The sequence below is a fragment of the Equus przewalskii genome, chromosome 20, assembly GCF_037783145.1.
Source record: "Equus przewalskii isolate Varuska chromosome 20, EquPr2, whole genome shotgun sequence".
In the NCBI taxonomy this organism is placed as follows: Eukaryota; Metazoa; Chordata; class Mammalia; order Perissodactyla; family Equidae; genus Equus; species Equus przewalskii.
The window spans coordinates 5594332-5612103 of NC_091850.1; the positions used below are offsets into that span (position 1 = coordinate 5594332).

At 41.0% G+C, this 17772-nt stretch overlaps 1 protein-coding gene across 5 annotated transcripts in view; it reads right to left on the minus strand.

Moving 5' to 3' along the window:
- Nucleotides 1-1227: 1227 nt before the first annotated feature.
- The window catches only part of PIK3R1 (phosphoinositide-3-kinase regulatory subunit 1), an 83527-nt gene continuing 66982 nt past the window's right edge, over nt 1228-17772 (minus strand). For 3 of the 5 annotated variants that reach the window (XM_070586841.1, XM_070586843.1, XM_070586842.1), the window contains exons 8-16: nt 10612-10714; nt 9727-9825; nt 9445-9625; nt 8960-9085; nt 8060-8202; nt 7648-7824; nt 7482-7550; nt 6631-6801; nt 1228-5471 (exon numbers count right to left, since the gene is read on the minus strand). In XM_070586841.1, coding sequence (XP_070442942.1) covers nt 5282-5471; nt 6631-6801; nt 7482-7550; nt 7648-7824; nt 8060-8202; nt 8960-9085; nt 9445-9625; nt 9727-9825; nt 10612-10714 — 1259 coding nt within the window. In that variant the 3' untranslated portion in view covers nt 1228-5281. Of the gene's footprint in view, nt 5472-6630; nt 6802-7481; nt 7551-7647; nt 7825-8059; nt 8203-8959; nt 9086-9444; nt 9626-9726; nt 9826-10611; nt 10715-12167; nt 12507-14378; nt 15141-17772 lie in introns of those variants that run through there. The other 2 variants (XM_008515894.2, XM_008515893.2) reach the window with 2 other exon arrangements.

Here is a 17772-nt window from a genome sequence, read left to right on the forward strand (position 1 = left end):
ATCTTAAATTATTTAACGTCCTGCATCAGTTTTCTCATCTGTAGAATGGGGATATTATCTTCTAACTCAATTGTAGAAAGATTAAATCAGATAACGTGTATGACGTGTTAATGGGTAAAAATCACTTGGTTTATCAACCGGAGACCAGTCAGGAGAAAAGAAAGGACTCTAGCTTTTATAAAGAGGGTTGACTAAATATAATTGGTTACTCAGGTGATGGAAGGGCTCAAAAACCAAACGGGGTGGCGAGAGAAACGAGAGGTTTAGCAATAGCAGACAGCTGCTATCTCCCTTAGGCTAGAGTACAAATGGGAGGAGGCAATGCTGCCGGAGCTCAGAAGCCAGAGGCTTCTTCTGACAGAGATGGCACAGTGGGGCTGCTCGACCCCCAGAAAGGGTCGGTCTGGCAGGAGCTGCAGCCACAGGAGAAACTCACTATCCAGAAGCCAGAGGGCAAAAGACCCCAAGAAAATGGTTCTCTGTGGTACAGAACGGAGCAGGGGAGAAGCAGGAAATGAATCTCAGAATTATTGCCAAACTCAACTCATTGTTGCCATGACTGTAATGATTTATGTGCCCCTCTCGCCTCCATGACCAGACCACGTCTTTGTGTCTTCATGTCCAGGACGCTCACCGTGCCTACACGTAAAGTAAGCGCCATATACATGTGAAGTGGCATTGTCGAAAATTCATTCAGCAATAAAAATAAAATGGGAAAGCTATTTCAGGTTAAGAATGGTTTTTATATATTGACTAGATGCTACAGGGTGAAACCTGAACCTGGAGTGTAGCTTAGCTCCCTGTCCACAACCCCATGTCACACTCTGCACACTGCACAATGCCTCATATTGTCCCAATTCCTTAACAAACCAGAGTTTGTGGAGAACAATTCTGCAGGTTCGGGGCTGGATGGTGGAGGAGCAGAGGGAATGAGGGGACAGTGGGCATTCTTATGCTTCCTTATAGCAAGAACATGCCTTGAAATGACATCTCCTAGAGGTATTCCTTTTCACTGAGATACAGTGAAATTATGTGAACACTGAACTATCAGTAATGTGATCGCTCTTAATGTCCTTCTCACTTTCTAAAAATGAAATAATGTGATAATAGAATGAACGGGGGTGGGTGCGAGACTCTAGAAACAGAAGCCACTTTTATTAACCAAAAGAGCAAGAGAACGGTTTTAGAAGGATTGCTTAGGCGATAATCGAAATTTCAAACCATACCTTAAGTTTCAAAACAACCTTTATTCTGTTTGAAGACCTAATACAATGCATTGAAGCAACTTAAAACAACAAGACATAGCTCCGCTCAATCTATAGCTTGAACAAAATGTCAAGGAGGTCCACCTTCCCCCCGCCCCCACCCCAGTTGCCTTGTAAAGGCAAAATTACAAGTGACCGTGACATCCTCCCTCTCGTCAAAAGACCAACGTTACTCTAACAATGTCATAGAAACAAGATTTGTAAAAACATTGAACAGATCCTAGCTTTAAAAAATACACACATATAAATGAGATTTTTTTTCTTTTTTCTTTTAATAGCAGCATCCCGGGCAGCTAATGCTATCTCATGGTGACAAGTTTAATGTTAAGTTGGATAGTGTTTCCAATGAACCCAATTCTCTTCCCTCCCTATTCATAAGACTAGTATTTTATATCACTAGATCTTTAAAAAATAAGAATTTGGCATTTTGGAACTTTGTCCCATGTGAGGCATTGTGTTTTAAACTGCCCCTTTCTTAAATGACCCTGAACTCAAACTTTAGGGTCTGCTTTCCAACTGACTTGGATACCATGCATAGCAAAAGCACAGTTGTTAAAACCAGCAGAATTTTTCTCCCAATAAGGAACATCAGTAGGACTTCCCAAACACGTAACTAGCTATAGGACAAAGCAATTGGTTCCCCACAGTGACAGCTCACATAAACACATTTTGACTCGACACACTGAAAACAAAGATTTCCAAGTTAAGCGAGTCATCCAGACCAGCTCCCCAAAAGGAGTAACTTTGAAAAACAGAAAAAAGCCAAAGAATTATGAACTTCTCACTTCACTTGCAAACAATTTTCACCTTTATAAGACAAAACAAAGCAACTTCAAAAGAAAAAAACAACCCCTAAACATATACAAGAATTCTACTAGACATTTGTATGATATGTACTTGAACTCAACAACTGTGGATCTGTTTTGGCTGAAAGGTATCCTGGAAACACAGTCCATGCACATATACATATATACATATATCAAGGGCTGTGAAGTTGTCAAATGTTGCAAACACATGCTTTTTGCCTTTTCACGTGGTTATGATTTTTCTCTCGTGTGTATTATCAGGTCCCAGTGCTCCCACTTCTACAGCCCTATCACAGCCTCTCTGCAGCTGAGCTTCTGGCTTTTATGTTCAGGATGCTACATTGTGGCGGGGGAATCAACGCATGGATAAAAGCACGTATCAGGAGTGCCTCTGCTGGATCCATTCACACTTGTGAGCCACTCAATGCAGTTAGGAGATGACTTGTCTGATTGAATCCAAAGAGCCCTGCTGGTCAAACATCTAGAAGGACAAATGTGGGCATGCTACGCACAATCAAAAAGGCATTCAGCAGAGGTGTAAAATCATGGGTAAGCTGTAATTCGCTGTGATGCGGAACGATGAATCCTGCCTTTGCTGTTGAAAGAAAAGTCTATTGCATTTATGCCTGTGAGATGCAAAAATGAGGCCAGTACCTAAACGCCATGGCATCTTGCAGAGAGCGTTGAAGCAAAAACATTAACAAAACTGTAGCTTTTAATGAAACATTCCACCTCAGATCTTATATTTTAGAAATAAAATGAAAATTATACTTAACAGCATACATGGATGTGCTACCAAAAAAAAGAACCACCTCTAATTTATAAAGTACTGTTAGCTAACTGTTAGACTTCTGTGTGACGTGGGAGGAGAATCTTAAAGCAGACACTCACGGACTAAAACCAGGGAGATCATCAATTGTCTGGAGATGAGAGGGAGATGGTCAGATCAGTAGAGTCAAGTTTGAGGGCCGACAGTCTGGTTGTAAGACTGACTATTGCTCTTGATATGAGTAGCTTCATGTAAAGGAAAAAAAAAATACATTCTACAGTTAACTCAGCTGCTAGATGGATTCTTTCCAAAGAATTTTTAAAGGAACAACATTAAAAAACAAAACAAAAACCCCTCACCCCACTAGTTGAAGGGAAGAGAAATAAAGCTGTGGAGGAACTTAATATAAAGGAAACTGCAATTGTAAGATTCCATTTTAATCTACCGGAGTAGTGACCATGATTTTCATCGTCCTTTATTCCTCCCAACATACATACGTTTCCACTGCACTGAAAGGCTTTTGCTTAAGTCAGTCAGGGAGAGAGACCTCTCCCTTTGGCCCTAAACTGGAAAGATTAACCACCCCTGCCTTTGACCACAGTGAAGTATAGCACATACAATTACGTGAACGAGAAGGACTGTTGTTACAATTCCTGCAATGGCCTTGACGTTAACGAGCTCCTCACAGCCCAGGGCAGTAACAGTTATGATCACGTATATTTGCTTTATGATCTTAATTGAAAGGAAAGGTAGGAAAATGACAAATATCCAGATGACATTTTTTTTTAGATCATGCTTTTTCTAAAATGAACGCTTGCTGTTTGTAATGGGTAGTCTAACGTGAAAGAGACACATTATCTAAATGCACAGATTATTCTTTGAAATCAGTGTTCCCAACAAAGGTGACCACTGTTCTGGAGCCTAACCTCCTCCCTAAGAACTGAAATATCTGGCCAGCTGCACTGCGTCAGAGTTCCAGGAAGTCCGTAATTGTCACTCATTGATAATAACTAGCAGATCAAAGTGGGAAAAGACTGAGCATAGCAACTTCACTCTGCAGTTATTCACTTCTTTATAATCATGAGAAAGAGAAAGTGCATCCACCGCGCTGCCCCTCCCTCCACCCACCTGTACATCTCTCGCCTACCTTCCCCCTCCGGAGATTCAAGAAGTTCACAATTCTTGACGAAACAAACATTGCCAGGTACCGTATGTTAAGAGTTTTGAAATAATATTGTTGAACTCAGCGATATTTCATCATATTCATATACCTTTCTCTCTTTTTTTATTGAATAAAGCAGCTTTGAAGCTTATCAGGCACTGCCCAACACAACATTTAGTCCAAAAAATCTGTTATGAACTTTTTAACCTTGGGCTAACAGCCAAGTGCTCTGTACAAGAAAAACTGTAAAATATTTCATAGTTTTAATTCTGAAGCCATTTTTTTTTTTACTGGCATCCTGTACATTTCTTTTTTTTTAAAAAAAGGAAAAGAATAACAAATGAATTTTAACACAAACAACAAGGACAACAATATTTTCAAGCAACAAAAATTGGGGTGAGGGAAGCTTATTCTGAAAGTACATTTAAAACTGAGATAACAACTTAATGGAAATTAAGAATTGCATAGCGCTGTGAATTTAGCCTTCAGCAAAACAAAACAGAAGCTATTTGGTATTGATACAAATCCATCTATTTGATAGTTAGTCATCAAATATTATGTACATATTTTATATACTGAATGTCATTTTAAGTCCTGTTTTCCAAGCTCCATTTTTCTGGTGGTGGGTGGTTTTTTTTTTCTGAAAAGTTCAAACAGAACACTTTCTGGCACTTTGCTACAACAGAATTTCCTCTGAACGTATGCGAGCTGACGTTCTCCCAAAGTGTCCCTTACGAGCGGAAGTGCCTTTCTGCTACATATCTTTCATTTGTTAGAAAATATAATCCACAGTGCGACGTGTCTGGGTCCACCGTGCACAGCAACACCCAGGCTAAACCAGGCTGGACCGAGCGTCCTCAGGCCAGGGCTCTCCAGCCCTGGCCACCCTCCGGTCTACAAGGTCCCAACTTTGAGCTGGTAAAGCTTCAGAAAGCATTAACAAGCACCATGGTTAAAGGCCTCTTTGTCCTTGCACGCAGAGATTTTTGCTTTTCTTTTTCTCTTTGTGTCGTGTGTTGTTGTGGCTTTAAGTGAAACCAAAAACAAAAGGAAAGAAAGGAAGGATAAGTACTCCAGGTTAGAATCGTACGGTCATCGCACAGCGCTAGGCTGCACGACTTCCCCTACTACTTTTTTGTCGAAAGCTCTGAGTCCCATCTGAAGACGGACGGCTTGGCTTCCACGGCTCAATTCACAGGGCAGGCTGGAGAGGAGCCCTGTGCTTTCCAGAGGCCTCAGGGTGGTTGAACTTCAGGAGAAGGATCAGAGGGCAAGCACTTCATCGCCTCTGCTGTGCATATACCGGGTAGGCTAGTGTGACGTTGAGGGAGTCGTTGTGCTGCACGAGGGACGTGTGTTGGTAATGTAGCACCAGTTCTTTCAGAGAGCTGTACAAGTTGTAGGGCTCCGCAAAGCCGTAGCCAGTCGCTGTTTTGTTTATGACACAATGCTTCACTTCGCCGTCCACCCTAGAGAAGAGAGAGAACAAATAAATGCCTTTCGAGCTTGTCCGGGACAATGCGTGACTCCACGAGGTGTTTTTATTAAAATCATCAGTGTGAAAAAGTACACTCTATGCAGGCCAGTCTCCGCAAGGGGAACAGTCCTGGGTTGGCTGTAGACTCGAGGCTCTGTCACTTGCTGGCTGAGTGGCTCGGGTAGGTAACCCAGCTTCACTGAGCTAGGTATTTTCATCTTTAAAATGGTTTAAAAGGAAGATGATAGCAATATATATGTAACAGAGTGGCTTTGAGATATGACCTAATGTATGTAACATGCTGGACAGAATGCCTAGAATGCAGTACGCATGCAATAGCCGTCGCCATCAAGGCCACTGTACGACCAAGTAGTACTATCATGACAATTCTTAACGGGTTCCTTAAGATGTCTACACACCTCTCTGTTTTTGCATTTACGCTATGTTCTCCTACTCTCTTGTCCTAACTCCAAGTTCTTCTCACTCCTTTTCTGTAGGAATAATTCTCTGCTTAGAAGGAGATCACGGAGTGTAAGGTACTTTTAGAAACTCTTCCTCCTAGAGGACACTCACTCCTCTGAAAGGTTAGTGATCCGGAACTCACTTTTCAAAATACTTCCCAAACTACTAAGAAATAAAAAGAAAATATGCCGTATGATGGAATTGTCTTCTCTTGTGTGTACATATCTCAAGGACAGTGACCAGGGTCCTTTCTCTTGTTATTTTGACCCGTTTCTGATGGGGACTTTTTACCTGTGGGTGGGGCTCTCATGTGAATTACCTCAGATTCTAACTATATTAGCCTTGGGAGGCAAAAAAACTAATAATAAACAAAAAAATCCCCAAGCATTGCTATTTCCACCTTAAAGATGAAAAAAAAAAAGACAAAGATGTCTCATGATTAAGTAGTTGCTGAATTGGGACCCAAACCCCAGTCTTCCAACTAAACAGCAGGTTTCTTCCTACTAGACTCTATTAGCAGACAAACTTTAAAATATCATGTCTATTTCCTCTTCTACATTATTATAACGTAAGATTCTCCAAAATTAGAACTTTTTCAAATCCTCGCCCCCAAGGTTGGCTGGCTGGCCGGCTGAAACACCCTCTCAAGAGAAGTTTAACAAGAAAGAGAGTTTGCTGGGGATACGTACACCACGGAGCAGGCGTAGCAGCCCTGTTTACTGCTTTCCCGGACAAGAAAAGTGCCATCTCGCTTCCCTCGCAAGAGGTTTTCAGCTTTGTTGCGGTTGCTGCTGCCGACATTCCACGTCTTCTCATCATGGTGGGGCAAATCCTCATCATCTTCCACCAGCGAATATTGGCTAAGTGGGCGGGAAAGAAGGTTTCTAAATGAAGGGCATGGGGGCCACCAGCCTGCGCCACTGTCCCTCTCATCACTTCTACCTCGTTCCTGCCCCTCCTACAAGCAAGTCAGGCCAGTGATCGTGGGTTGGACTCGACCAGCTTTCCTGGCCTGAGTTTTCCTCTCATCAAGTTTAGCCTTCAATGTAACCTTCCTGGACAAACAGTTAGCCACAAAAGTTATACCCTTCCTGTTTTCAAGTCAGCAACTAGGCTCAGGTACCTGGGCAGAGAGGAAGGTATTAAACAATCCTGTTTGTCCAGTTTAGATCAGGACATTGATTGACTAGGAGGATTGCCAGTTTGCAAATAATTCAAACAAAACATAAGCTTCAAAAATATACTAAATATAATTGTGTCCTTTTTTTTTCTCTGATTTTTCCAAAAATCGGTTGGGATCTTTCAGATGTTCAGGGACATCATCATGGACACAATGTCACTTTACAGCATTATAGGAAAAAATAAATCTGTATCCACCTTCGCTAAACCTTCCTTTATGAGACTGAGCGTATACATTTTCTCCGACAAGACGTTCCAAATTCAGTAACATTCCTCACTTGTTCTGCAAACAAAGCAAGTCATGCATTTTCCTCAAATGAGAAAAGTCTTTTGCTAACGCCCATCCGTCGTAAGGACTTACTCTTCAGTGTTTTCATTGCCCAACCACTCGTTCAACTTCTTTTGCCGAACACCTTTTTGAGTCAACCACCTGAAAGACAGTTTTAAAAAGAAAATGCATTAATAACTCATCCTTATTTTAGCAATTACCAGTCTTTCAACTATAGGGTTCCACTTCTAACACTTACATCAAGTACTGGTCTCTTGTCTTTCTCAGCTGAATGAGGTCTGGCTTAATGCTGTTCATGCGTTTGTCAATCTCGCGATACTCGGCTGCCTGCTTCTTCAAGTCCTCCTCCAGCCTTCTTCTGCTGTCAACAATCTCACTGATTCGAGACTTTAACTTTTCATAATTATGCATAATTCTGCAGACAAGAGAAAGGCCCTTGTAAATACCTGGGTGCATTATGAGGGTTCCCCAAAGTTTACGAAAAGTTTCAATATGGATGCCCAGCAGTTTCCTTCAGGTAAAGAATGCTTTCTCTTCTTGTCATTTTTTAATTATTCAAAGCACAGAGAGGAGGATCACCTATAAAGAGTTTTAGAGGATTTTGGTTACCACTAGCACAAGCACAATGGAAGCACTCATGGTTCACCAACCTTTGTATTTCTTTCTCGTTGCCTTCGCGTTTAAACTTTTCTATGTATTCTTTGCTGTACCGCTCCTGGGTTTGGCACTGTTCTTCGAATATTTTTATAGTTTCATTAAATGCTTCAATAGCTGTTCTTTTCATTTGGATTTCCTGCAACATAATTTTAATAAGACACTGTCATTCCTTTCATAGAATAGACAATTTCTTATTGCAAGACACTACCAGGACATTTGATGTGTATTACCACTTGGGGTGTAAATACTCTGTGAACAAGGCGGGACTCTAATTCACAAAACCCATTAAACTAAGACCACAGGAACGCATACTTCCTCTGGAGAATTCTCCCCAATCTAGGGAAGATGATTGCTAGACAATTTCCTATAGTTTTCATCTTTTTTAAAGCCATTCCACTTTATCAGCAATTTATGGCATCTTGTGTTGCCTCCTACTCCCTCTGGCGGTCCCAGATACATGACGGCCTAGAGAAGATTAAAGTCTCTAGGAAAACACTGCAGTAACTGAAGCTTCTACTTTTCACAGCAGGGTCTATGGTGGTGAAGTCTCCATTTCAGAGATTAGACAAGTTTGTGGAACTTCCAGTTCTTGTTAGCTTCCAATCCGAAAAGAATTCTTCAATTAGGAGTTGTTTCAAATCAACTTAAAACTCTGCATTTCTCCAGTCAACCTAATTTATGATTCTGCTACTTTTATAGGCTTCATTTAAAAAGTTTAGAGATACAGTGAATAACTATTAGAATAATCAACAGTGATTCACAAATGATCTCTCCCCCGACTTCATGTGCAAAAGCTCAACCTTTCTTCTCTTCTTTTTTTGAAGCTGAATATAACACATGTTAGGTTCTAATAACTAAGAATTCTAAAGCTCTAATTTTCACAGAAAACTCACCTGGGAAGTGCGAGTATAATCTTCATATAATCTATCATATTCTCGACTTTTTTCTTGAAATTGAGTGTTATATTCATGTAATTTTTTCCCTACAGCTTCAATATTATCTTCTTTGACAACCTGATCCTAGAAGGATGACGGATTGAAAGAAAAAGAAAAATTCAGTTGATAAAGTATTTAATCAAATAATTTGTTTAACAAAATAGCTGACGTGGAAAAATCCTTAAAGCAAAATTTCATTTAGCCACTCTAAAATTCTAATTTTGTGATCACGAGTGTAAAGTTTTTCAAACTTCATTACCAAGCACTGAAAGTATCTTATTTGTTTATTTATTTTTTTAATTTTTATTTATTTATTTTTTTTTTCTGCTTTATCTTCCCAAACCCCCCCCGTACATGGTTGTATATCTTAGTTGCAGGTCCTTCTAGTTGTGGGATGAAAGTATCTTATTTAAATACTATTAACAACATGAGTATTTGATTACCTGTTGGTATTTGGATACTGGATAAAGTAATTTCACATCCAGCTTGGGGTTATACTGAGCTAGAGATTCATTCCGGTAGTGGTTTATTAGTTCAACCACAGAGTTGAAGGTTAATGGGTCAGAGAAACCATATTTCCCATCTCGGTGAAATATTTTGATTAATTTGTTATTTCCTCCTTTCCTGTGAATACAGTATAAAGACAATGGCATTACAATTTTCTTTAAAGAAAGGTCTTTTCATGTCCACCTGAACACCCCAACTGGAGCTCCATTCTGACTCACCTTAGTGTCAGAGTGTAATCGCCATGCATTTTAGTAGATGCGTCTCGTACCAAAAAGGTCCCATCGGCTGTATCTCGGAGTTTTTCATTCACTTCTTCCCTGGAGTGAAGAGAACACAGGATAACACTCACGTCGAGGATTCAGTGACTCTAGGTTCACACTGTTTTTAACGGACTTTATTTTTTTAAGAGCAGTTTTAGGTTCACAGCAAAACTGAACAGAAAGTCCACAGGGCGCCCATGGACCCGCTGCCCCTCCAGATTTACGTTACTGATTACGTTGTCAGAGCTTAATAACTTATTCTTTATTTCCACAGAGATGTTATACATTTCATCGCATTACAAACAGGTGCATGGGAGTTAAAGAAAAAAACACCCGCTTTCACTACTGGTCCATCTGTGGTACAAAGTTTTAATTTATTTTTTAACCAAGCACTCCAATTACTCTAACAAATCAGCACAGACAGCTGTGATCTCAAGAAGGTTTTCCCCAACTCCTCACTCTGCTTTATTAAAGAAAGCTAAGAATAAAAATGCCATTTCACTTTATGATGTTTGAGCTGACCATCATATTAATTCTTAGAGCTTTGCTTAATCAAGAGTGACTTTACATTCTGCCCTTAGGCAGTGCCCCTTCACTCTGGCGCTGCCCTGACATCTCTGTCAATAATGAAACTTCTTGGGGCTTTAATTTCCTGTGGCATCCCGCACCCACAGTTCTCCAGTGCTCAGTGACTTCTCTGGTCTTCTTTGGAAGAAAACCAACTATGCTTCATGCTTATGTTGGATGGGAGCCCAAAAACAGAACTTAGCAAGCTGGTGCTTTTCTTTCTCTTAACCTAAAACTCTCTATCTCCAGTAGAAAGTCCGATTTCTGCAGCCTTACCTCGAGATATCTCCCCAGTACCATTCAGCATCTTGTAAGGACATATTGTTATTCATACCGTTGTTGGCTACAGTAGTGGGTTTTGGTGGTTTGGGAGGCAGTGCTGTAGATTAAGGAGGAAAAAAAAAAAGTTGTTTGCAATCCTGACGACAATCGAACATTTTAAATTAGACCTAAATTTCTTTAGCTAAATAACATTTCTATGTAGAAAAAATTAGAGCAACTGTGAGATATGGCAATAATTCCTGATTCATGAAACATGGAAGACAGTGTTCTTAGGAAAAAAAAAAAATCAGAAATCTTTCAGAGTATGGCTCAAAGAGAAAAGAAACAGCTTAGAGACTAACAAATAAATTGGGTTGGCCCTGTGAATGAATTTCAAAGGCAATCCAGAGTCACGACATTTTCTACTTCTAGGTTCTAGCTGTATTAAAGTTTCATGCCTGGTCAAATCCATCCAAAGGAAGAAACTACGAACAGATGAGCAGAAGGAATCACATGGCTTGGCTTCAATTTCCTCCTCTTATTTAATTATAAAAGACAAATTTAGTTTGTGTCCTCACAAATGCTGCTGCAGTAAGAAAACACATTGCTGCAGCTGAGTTTTAAAAGGAGGAATTGGGTTTCTCTAATCTTAGTGTTTCAGTCACTGCTCTGCCAAAAGCCACTTTAAGAAACTCATCTGTGACCTAAATCTCTTTAGTATTCATGTTAAGATTCCATTGGATAAATTGTGCTCTATATGCCAAGACTGATTAAAAACCATATCCCTCTTCTTCAAAGTCAAATCGGTATTCATATGCCCATTGGTGACAAATAAAAGACTGCAGTGTTTCTGAATTTCTTAATGGGGACGAAGGTTAACATTGGAATAAAATAATTTAGAAAGCAAAATCAGTCTAGGATCTTTAGCTAAATTCTAAGTTGTAAGATTTAAAGCATTGCTACTATTTTAATTTATGCAAAAAGTATTTCAGGAGTCTGTCAAGAATATTTTATAAAGACTTAGACTAAATAATGGACAGCCAACCTTTCTTCTCATTACAGTATCTTGATACAAGAGAGAGCAGGCAAAGTCTCAACATTTGATCTAGAAGTTTCAGGTCACCTAGAACTCAGTTGCAATCACTGCTCCATTTGACAAGCTTTCTGAAGTACCGAGTGTGACCACTGCAAAGGATCACACTGTGCCGCTCCGCTGTCAGCAGAGACAGGCAGCAGAAAGGATGCAGCTTTTTAATTAAAGGAACGATATACAGCAATGTAACTCCAAAAGCAAAGGACCTCGATCAACAAAAGACACCAGTGAAAGACTGGAATTGAATTCATATTCAGTCAAATTAGAATAAGCATTTACCACACACAGCCTGATCTGCCTGTCTGCACAGGCAGGCAAACAATTTGCTTCATTTTCAAGCTATGATTAAACGGATTCTTATTAAATTAAAACAAATTAATAAAAATAGAAATCTAAAGAGGATCTGTTACAGTAGTTGTCAAAAAGAATTAAATGCCACAAAATTAACTAGCTTTCTACAAGAATACTGCAGTATTACCTGGCGGATCCATTTCTATATAAAACATCAAGTCAGTGCCACAATTTATATCTGGCTTAGCATATTCTAAATCCAGGTCTTCCATATTCCAAACAGTGTTGTACATTTGTGCAAGAGTTCCCTTGGCTGAGCTCAGTAATAAGGAAAGAGTCCGGCTTTCTTTGTAATGGTGTCTTGGAATTCATTTTAAAACCTATAAGGGGCTGCGCTGTAACCTATTACATCACACAGCCCAGCCAATCAAGTCAGACGAATGTCACCAGACCACTCCTGCTTCATCACTTCTCCTCTATACCGGCCCTAACACGATCCCAGCCTCACTAAGAACCTACCTTTAATAGAACTGCAAAGGAGACATGCTCATTGTTTCAAAAAGGTGTTTAATCTGACTGTTCTTCTCCAGCAGTGAGTTTTCTAATTCCTTTTTTATTACTCCCTGCAGCATGGTACGCTCCGCTGTTGGCAGGTTGACAAAAGCTGATATGCTGCAGCACGGAGCTTTTTTTTTTTTTCCTCCCTTAGTGCATCTGGGTTTATAGATAGCCCGGTCATTCCTTGGTTTAAAAATCTTACAAAGGCATCAAAATGGTATATTTGAGATCTATTTTACATTCCTCCCATATGTATTAAATACCTCCCATATATATTAAAAGCAGAAAGGGTCAAGAACTCTGGATATTTAATTTCAGTCCTATATAATTCTGAAAACTCAGAACTGAAACTCTGTCACAAATGTACAACATTAGAAAGCACAATTAAAAAAAATGTATAGGCAATCTCCTTCTCTATCAAATGCTGCAAAGTTAAAGTTAGACTTTCTGGAATAACAATGAAAATTCTTAACAGAATGAAGATGCCCATTAAGCAGAAATAATAAACATAATTGTCAACATTACTATGGTCAAGGTAAGTTGCATCTTCCAAAAGGAAAGAGGCCATATATCAGAACGCAGAGCAGAGGTGAAGTTATCTCTGCAGAGTATTTCTCCCTGATGAACCCGTCCTAGGATTTATTGTGCTAATGCTGCCTGAGGGGGAAAGGCACCACTTTGGGGGGCTTTTTTTTTCCCCCTCTACCTGAAATGGCTTACTCTAGGGACAGAGATTATCATTCCTTCTTAGCAGTTTTTAATGCACAGAAATTAATTCCTCTATAAATTTACTTATTCATTTTAGTTCTTTAAAGCCATTCTGCATATAATCCTGCCACCCACGCTGGAGCCTAACGTACATTCCCAGAGTGAACCAGTCTCCCTACACTTTCCATAGGATGCTGAGAGGGGAGGAAGTAGGGAAAAGCTCCCCACCCTCATGGAAATGTAGCTGACTTACAAAACTATAGTGGGCTTTGTGGTCTACATACATATGTATGTCACATATTTGTGTGACAATTTAAAGATCACAGAAGCCCTTAAATTTTATTCTTAGACTTTCTATCAAATTTGGAATCATTAAATATATAAAATAGCAGAGCAAAGGCAAGACATCCTGAGCACTGTTCACTCGTGTCCCCTCTCCGGTGCAATTCATTTTTCCACTGAGGAGGAAGGCAGACTCCCCCTCCACCCTCCCACCCTCTCCCACTCACACTTTTCTATTTGCCTAAGAGCTTAAGTAAACCTAAACTCAAATTCAAATAAAAATGGCAAAAGTGGTGGTGGTGGGGGGAGGTATGCTTTCGGATACGATTCAGGAAAAAATTCTTTCTTAGTTTAATAAAAAGTTGACCCTCCCCCAAAAGGAAGGGCAGCAAGTCCTGCCAGCAGCTGTGTGGCCGGTCTCACAGCCAGAGGGCCGCCTCATGCTCTGCGAGCACTTGGTGCAAACCAGTCCTGCTGCTGGATCCCATGTGGCAATCTGACCCAAGGAGGAGGGGAGGAAGACAGGTGATTTTCCACGTCTCTCGGACGCCTGGCCGGCCACCAACTTCCAGCCAAGCTCTTTGTAGTTACCTCCTTCCTCATTTCCAGCCTAAACCCTATCTTTCCCTCACACTGTGCCCCTTGAGGAAAGGGGGGAGTGTCTCCCCTAATCTCTCATCTGCCCTCCCAGACAGCATTTAATCTCCCCCCCACCCCGCCCCCGACACACACACACACACACACACACACACACACACGAAGACAGACTACAGAAAGGACCCTTTCACAGTACAAAAAAACAGTGAAATAGCGAAGGGGCCGAGAAGTGCACAAATTAAAGGCAACTTACTTTGCAGGTTATGCATTTTAACGGTTTCCCTTTGAAATGCCTGTATCCGACAACGAGAAAAAAATCCCAGCAACTATTCTTCCAGCACGGGCTGGCAGCCCCCGCGGCTTGGGCTGCAGTGCTTGCGCCCCGGGCGCGCGGCCGAGGGGCCCGGCGGCGGCAGCGGGCTCAGCAGCGGGCTCAGCGCCGGCGCCGCCCGCACCCGGGGCCTGGAGGTCGGCGCTGCGCCGGCGAGGGAAAGAGCCCAGGCGCTCGCTCGGCGCTCGGAGATAAAGATCGCGGCTTCATGATTAACTCGGGCCGGTTCAAATATTTGCTGAGCTCGGGATTTGCGGTGGGGGAGGGGAGCCCAAGTCAAAGTCAAAGTTGTCATCGGCTAACAAGTGGCCAATGCCAGCCCAACTCGCTCATTTTCACCGAGGAAATGAGAAGGCCATTGTGAGGGGACCTAAAATAGTCTCGCTAACTGGCTGCGGCGGCGCGCTCGCTGGCTCGCGGGGCTCAAGTGGCCACAGAGAAGCGAGGCACTATGCGCTGCCAAACACAGGAAGTGGCTGAGCTAGTTCAGCAAAAAATAGAATCAAAGCCTTGCTTGTAAAGGCCTGAACCTCTCGAAAGGCCCAGAACACCGTGCCTAGCTCTGTCCACCTCCCACACAATAGCACAGACAGCCCCGCAGGTCTAACAGGAAAGCCCTACGGAGCAAGACGGCAGGAACAGGTTTAAAAAATGTTTAATAGTCTTAGGAGAGGAGCCTGGGTTAGATCATTGTAACTGTGCGTGGATACTATACTCCACGACCACGTGAAGATTAACAAAGAAAAAAATCCACTCTGCGGCTATTTTTATGAGGTCGATTTCAACTCACGTTCAAACAGCCGTATGACTTTCTAATAATTCAAAGGTGTGTCTGCATGAGGTTCATGTGACCATAACATAGAGCAAAGGAGAGGAGGGCAAGGAGAATGGCATACCTTTCTACAGGATTTTTGGTCCTTTATTTGAAGAAGCTGAAATGAACCAGTCTTAGGACTGTTGGCTATTATTTAAAGCATTAAAATTTGACCTAAGAAAATCTTCACTTGCATCAGCATACGTGGCTTTACTATTATCCCAAGGACCATAAACACAATGTAAAATCACAGAATTACTGGCTTTAAAACCAGAAAGTAATGTGGCGATCGCTTCAAGCAACTCCCTCACGCTACACACACACACACAATCCTGACCCAGAGGGGCGAGGTGGTTTGCACAAGATTCCAGCACTAGGACCAGAATCCAGCCTTTTCCTGAACTCCTTTTGCTCCACCCACTGGCCCTGCTCTTCACTTCCCTCTGCCAGAGAAAGTAAAAATTAACAAGTGAAACTAACATTAATTTCTTTTATGCCACATGCAAAAAACTTCACACCTACAACAAACTGTTTTCTATTTTTAGCTTATTTAAATTAAAAAAAAAAAAAGCCACCTTCTAATTCTCTTTGAAGAAACACAGGTTCTGTCTATAGAGCCCCTCAGACTCTGTATGGGAAAGTGACCCAGTGGTCACATGCAGTGATAAAGGAAGATCTAGGTGCTTATGTGAAGTCCACACAGGCAGGAACCAGCTTCAGGATTACTTGCAGTGTCTGGGAAGTGGTGCTCAACTGACAATGAAAGCGATTTTACAAACTTTCCTTTGGTGCAATGGGTATAATACAAAAACCCTACTTTTCCAATGGAAAAAAAAATAGTCTATATAAGTGAATCTTCTAGGTCCTGCCAGCTGATCACAGGGCCACATGGTTAGTTCAGAGAATACCGTTGCACCCTGAGCTGCATAATCTCGCCCTACTTTTAAAAATAGTTTCTCTGAAGCTAGAAACCTTGGAAACATCAGTCTCTTAAGCATACCTGTCTGGATCCACATGATGTTTCATGTCAAAACCTCCTAAGATTAAAACGCTCTCTAGTCCAACAAGGTATTTTCTGTTTCAGAAGAAAATTATCCACTGGAGAGCAGTACACCCTCTACTTACAGAAAAAAAGCTTAAAAGAGATTTGAAGAATTTGCTTCAAATTTCTCACAATATGTACAATCATCTACCATGGAGGTTCCATTATATTAGTGTGAGTGGAGTCTTTTCATTCAATTTTAGTCTTTGAAAAGAGATCTGCAAGACGCATGCTCTTCATTAGTTTAAAAAGGGAGCCCTCTGCTGGTAGAACGGAATCAGAACCTTCTAGGGAGAAAACAACGTTCTATCTCATTCATCCCACAGTGTCAAAAATGCCACACAAAATAAACATCACTTAATCTATACAATTCACTAACAAGTAACTCAACTAATAAATGCACAGATGTCATAACAACTTAGGAAATATTTTCCATGTGGTTGCGAAGCTCTTTTCAGAAAACGTATTTTAATTTCAGCGTTTATCTGAGGCCCAAAGACTCAGCCACACTGGAAAACTTACATAATCGAAACTAACTTTACCTTCTAGATTCTTCAAAACCATACATCTTATTACTTTCCCTTTCCTCAAAGTTTTGTAAAACTCATTTCAGAGGCAAAAATAGGCCAAATTTCACTTCTCAGCAGGTGTGACCTAGTCTATTCCCAGAATCACTGAAATATGTTTGAAAGTTACAGACTGAACACTGTGTCTCATAACGTGCAAGTCACCACCAAATAGCGAAGGGGCCACAACGGCTTTCATTCTGCACAACTGCTTAAATATTTTTGTGGGCCATCATTTATAAACAAAAGACCACTTAAAAAAAAAGGCGGTGAGAAAAAAAAATGAACCAAAATCTTCGTTTAAGGGTTAAATGAATGCCTCCCTTCATAATTTTAACTTAAGACAACTTGGGACAGAGGGGCCTTTCACGATGATGCACATTCTTTACCCCACATCCAGTGCTCTTCATGACCCGGCAGCTAAGGAAAATGTCCATTTGAGTTTATACGCAAACTCAGGTTTACACATGCACAAAACTGACACATTCTACCAAGTACCTAAAAAGGTGTGCCCATTGCGTAGTGGAATAAAGAACTCCTTCCCTGCCATTTCCCTCACAGATGCTGTCCCTTGAGGCTTGAAAGAGAAGGCGGCACCATGAAAACAAAAGTAAAACCGAGCCATACCCCACCAACACACGCGCCCTGAAATCTCTCTCTCTTTCAAAGCACAGATAAAACTTCCTAGTTTTCAATATAAGCTAGTATGGCTTGCCTCTGTTTATTTCTACCCATCTAAATACATGCATTTTTTTCAAGGTTTCATTTCTCACCTTTGAAATAAACCTCTAATGTCAGACCACATTTTAAACCCAATAAAAAATAAATCAGAGAAAAGTAAAACTCTTTGAAAGTCATTTCCCTCCATCTTAGTGCTGGCTTTAGTTTTGGTTG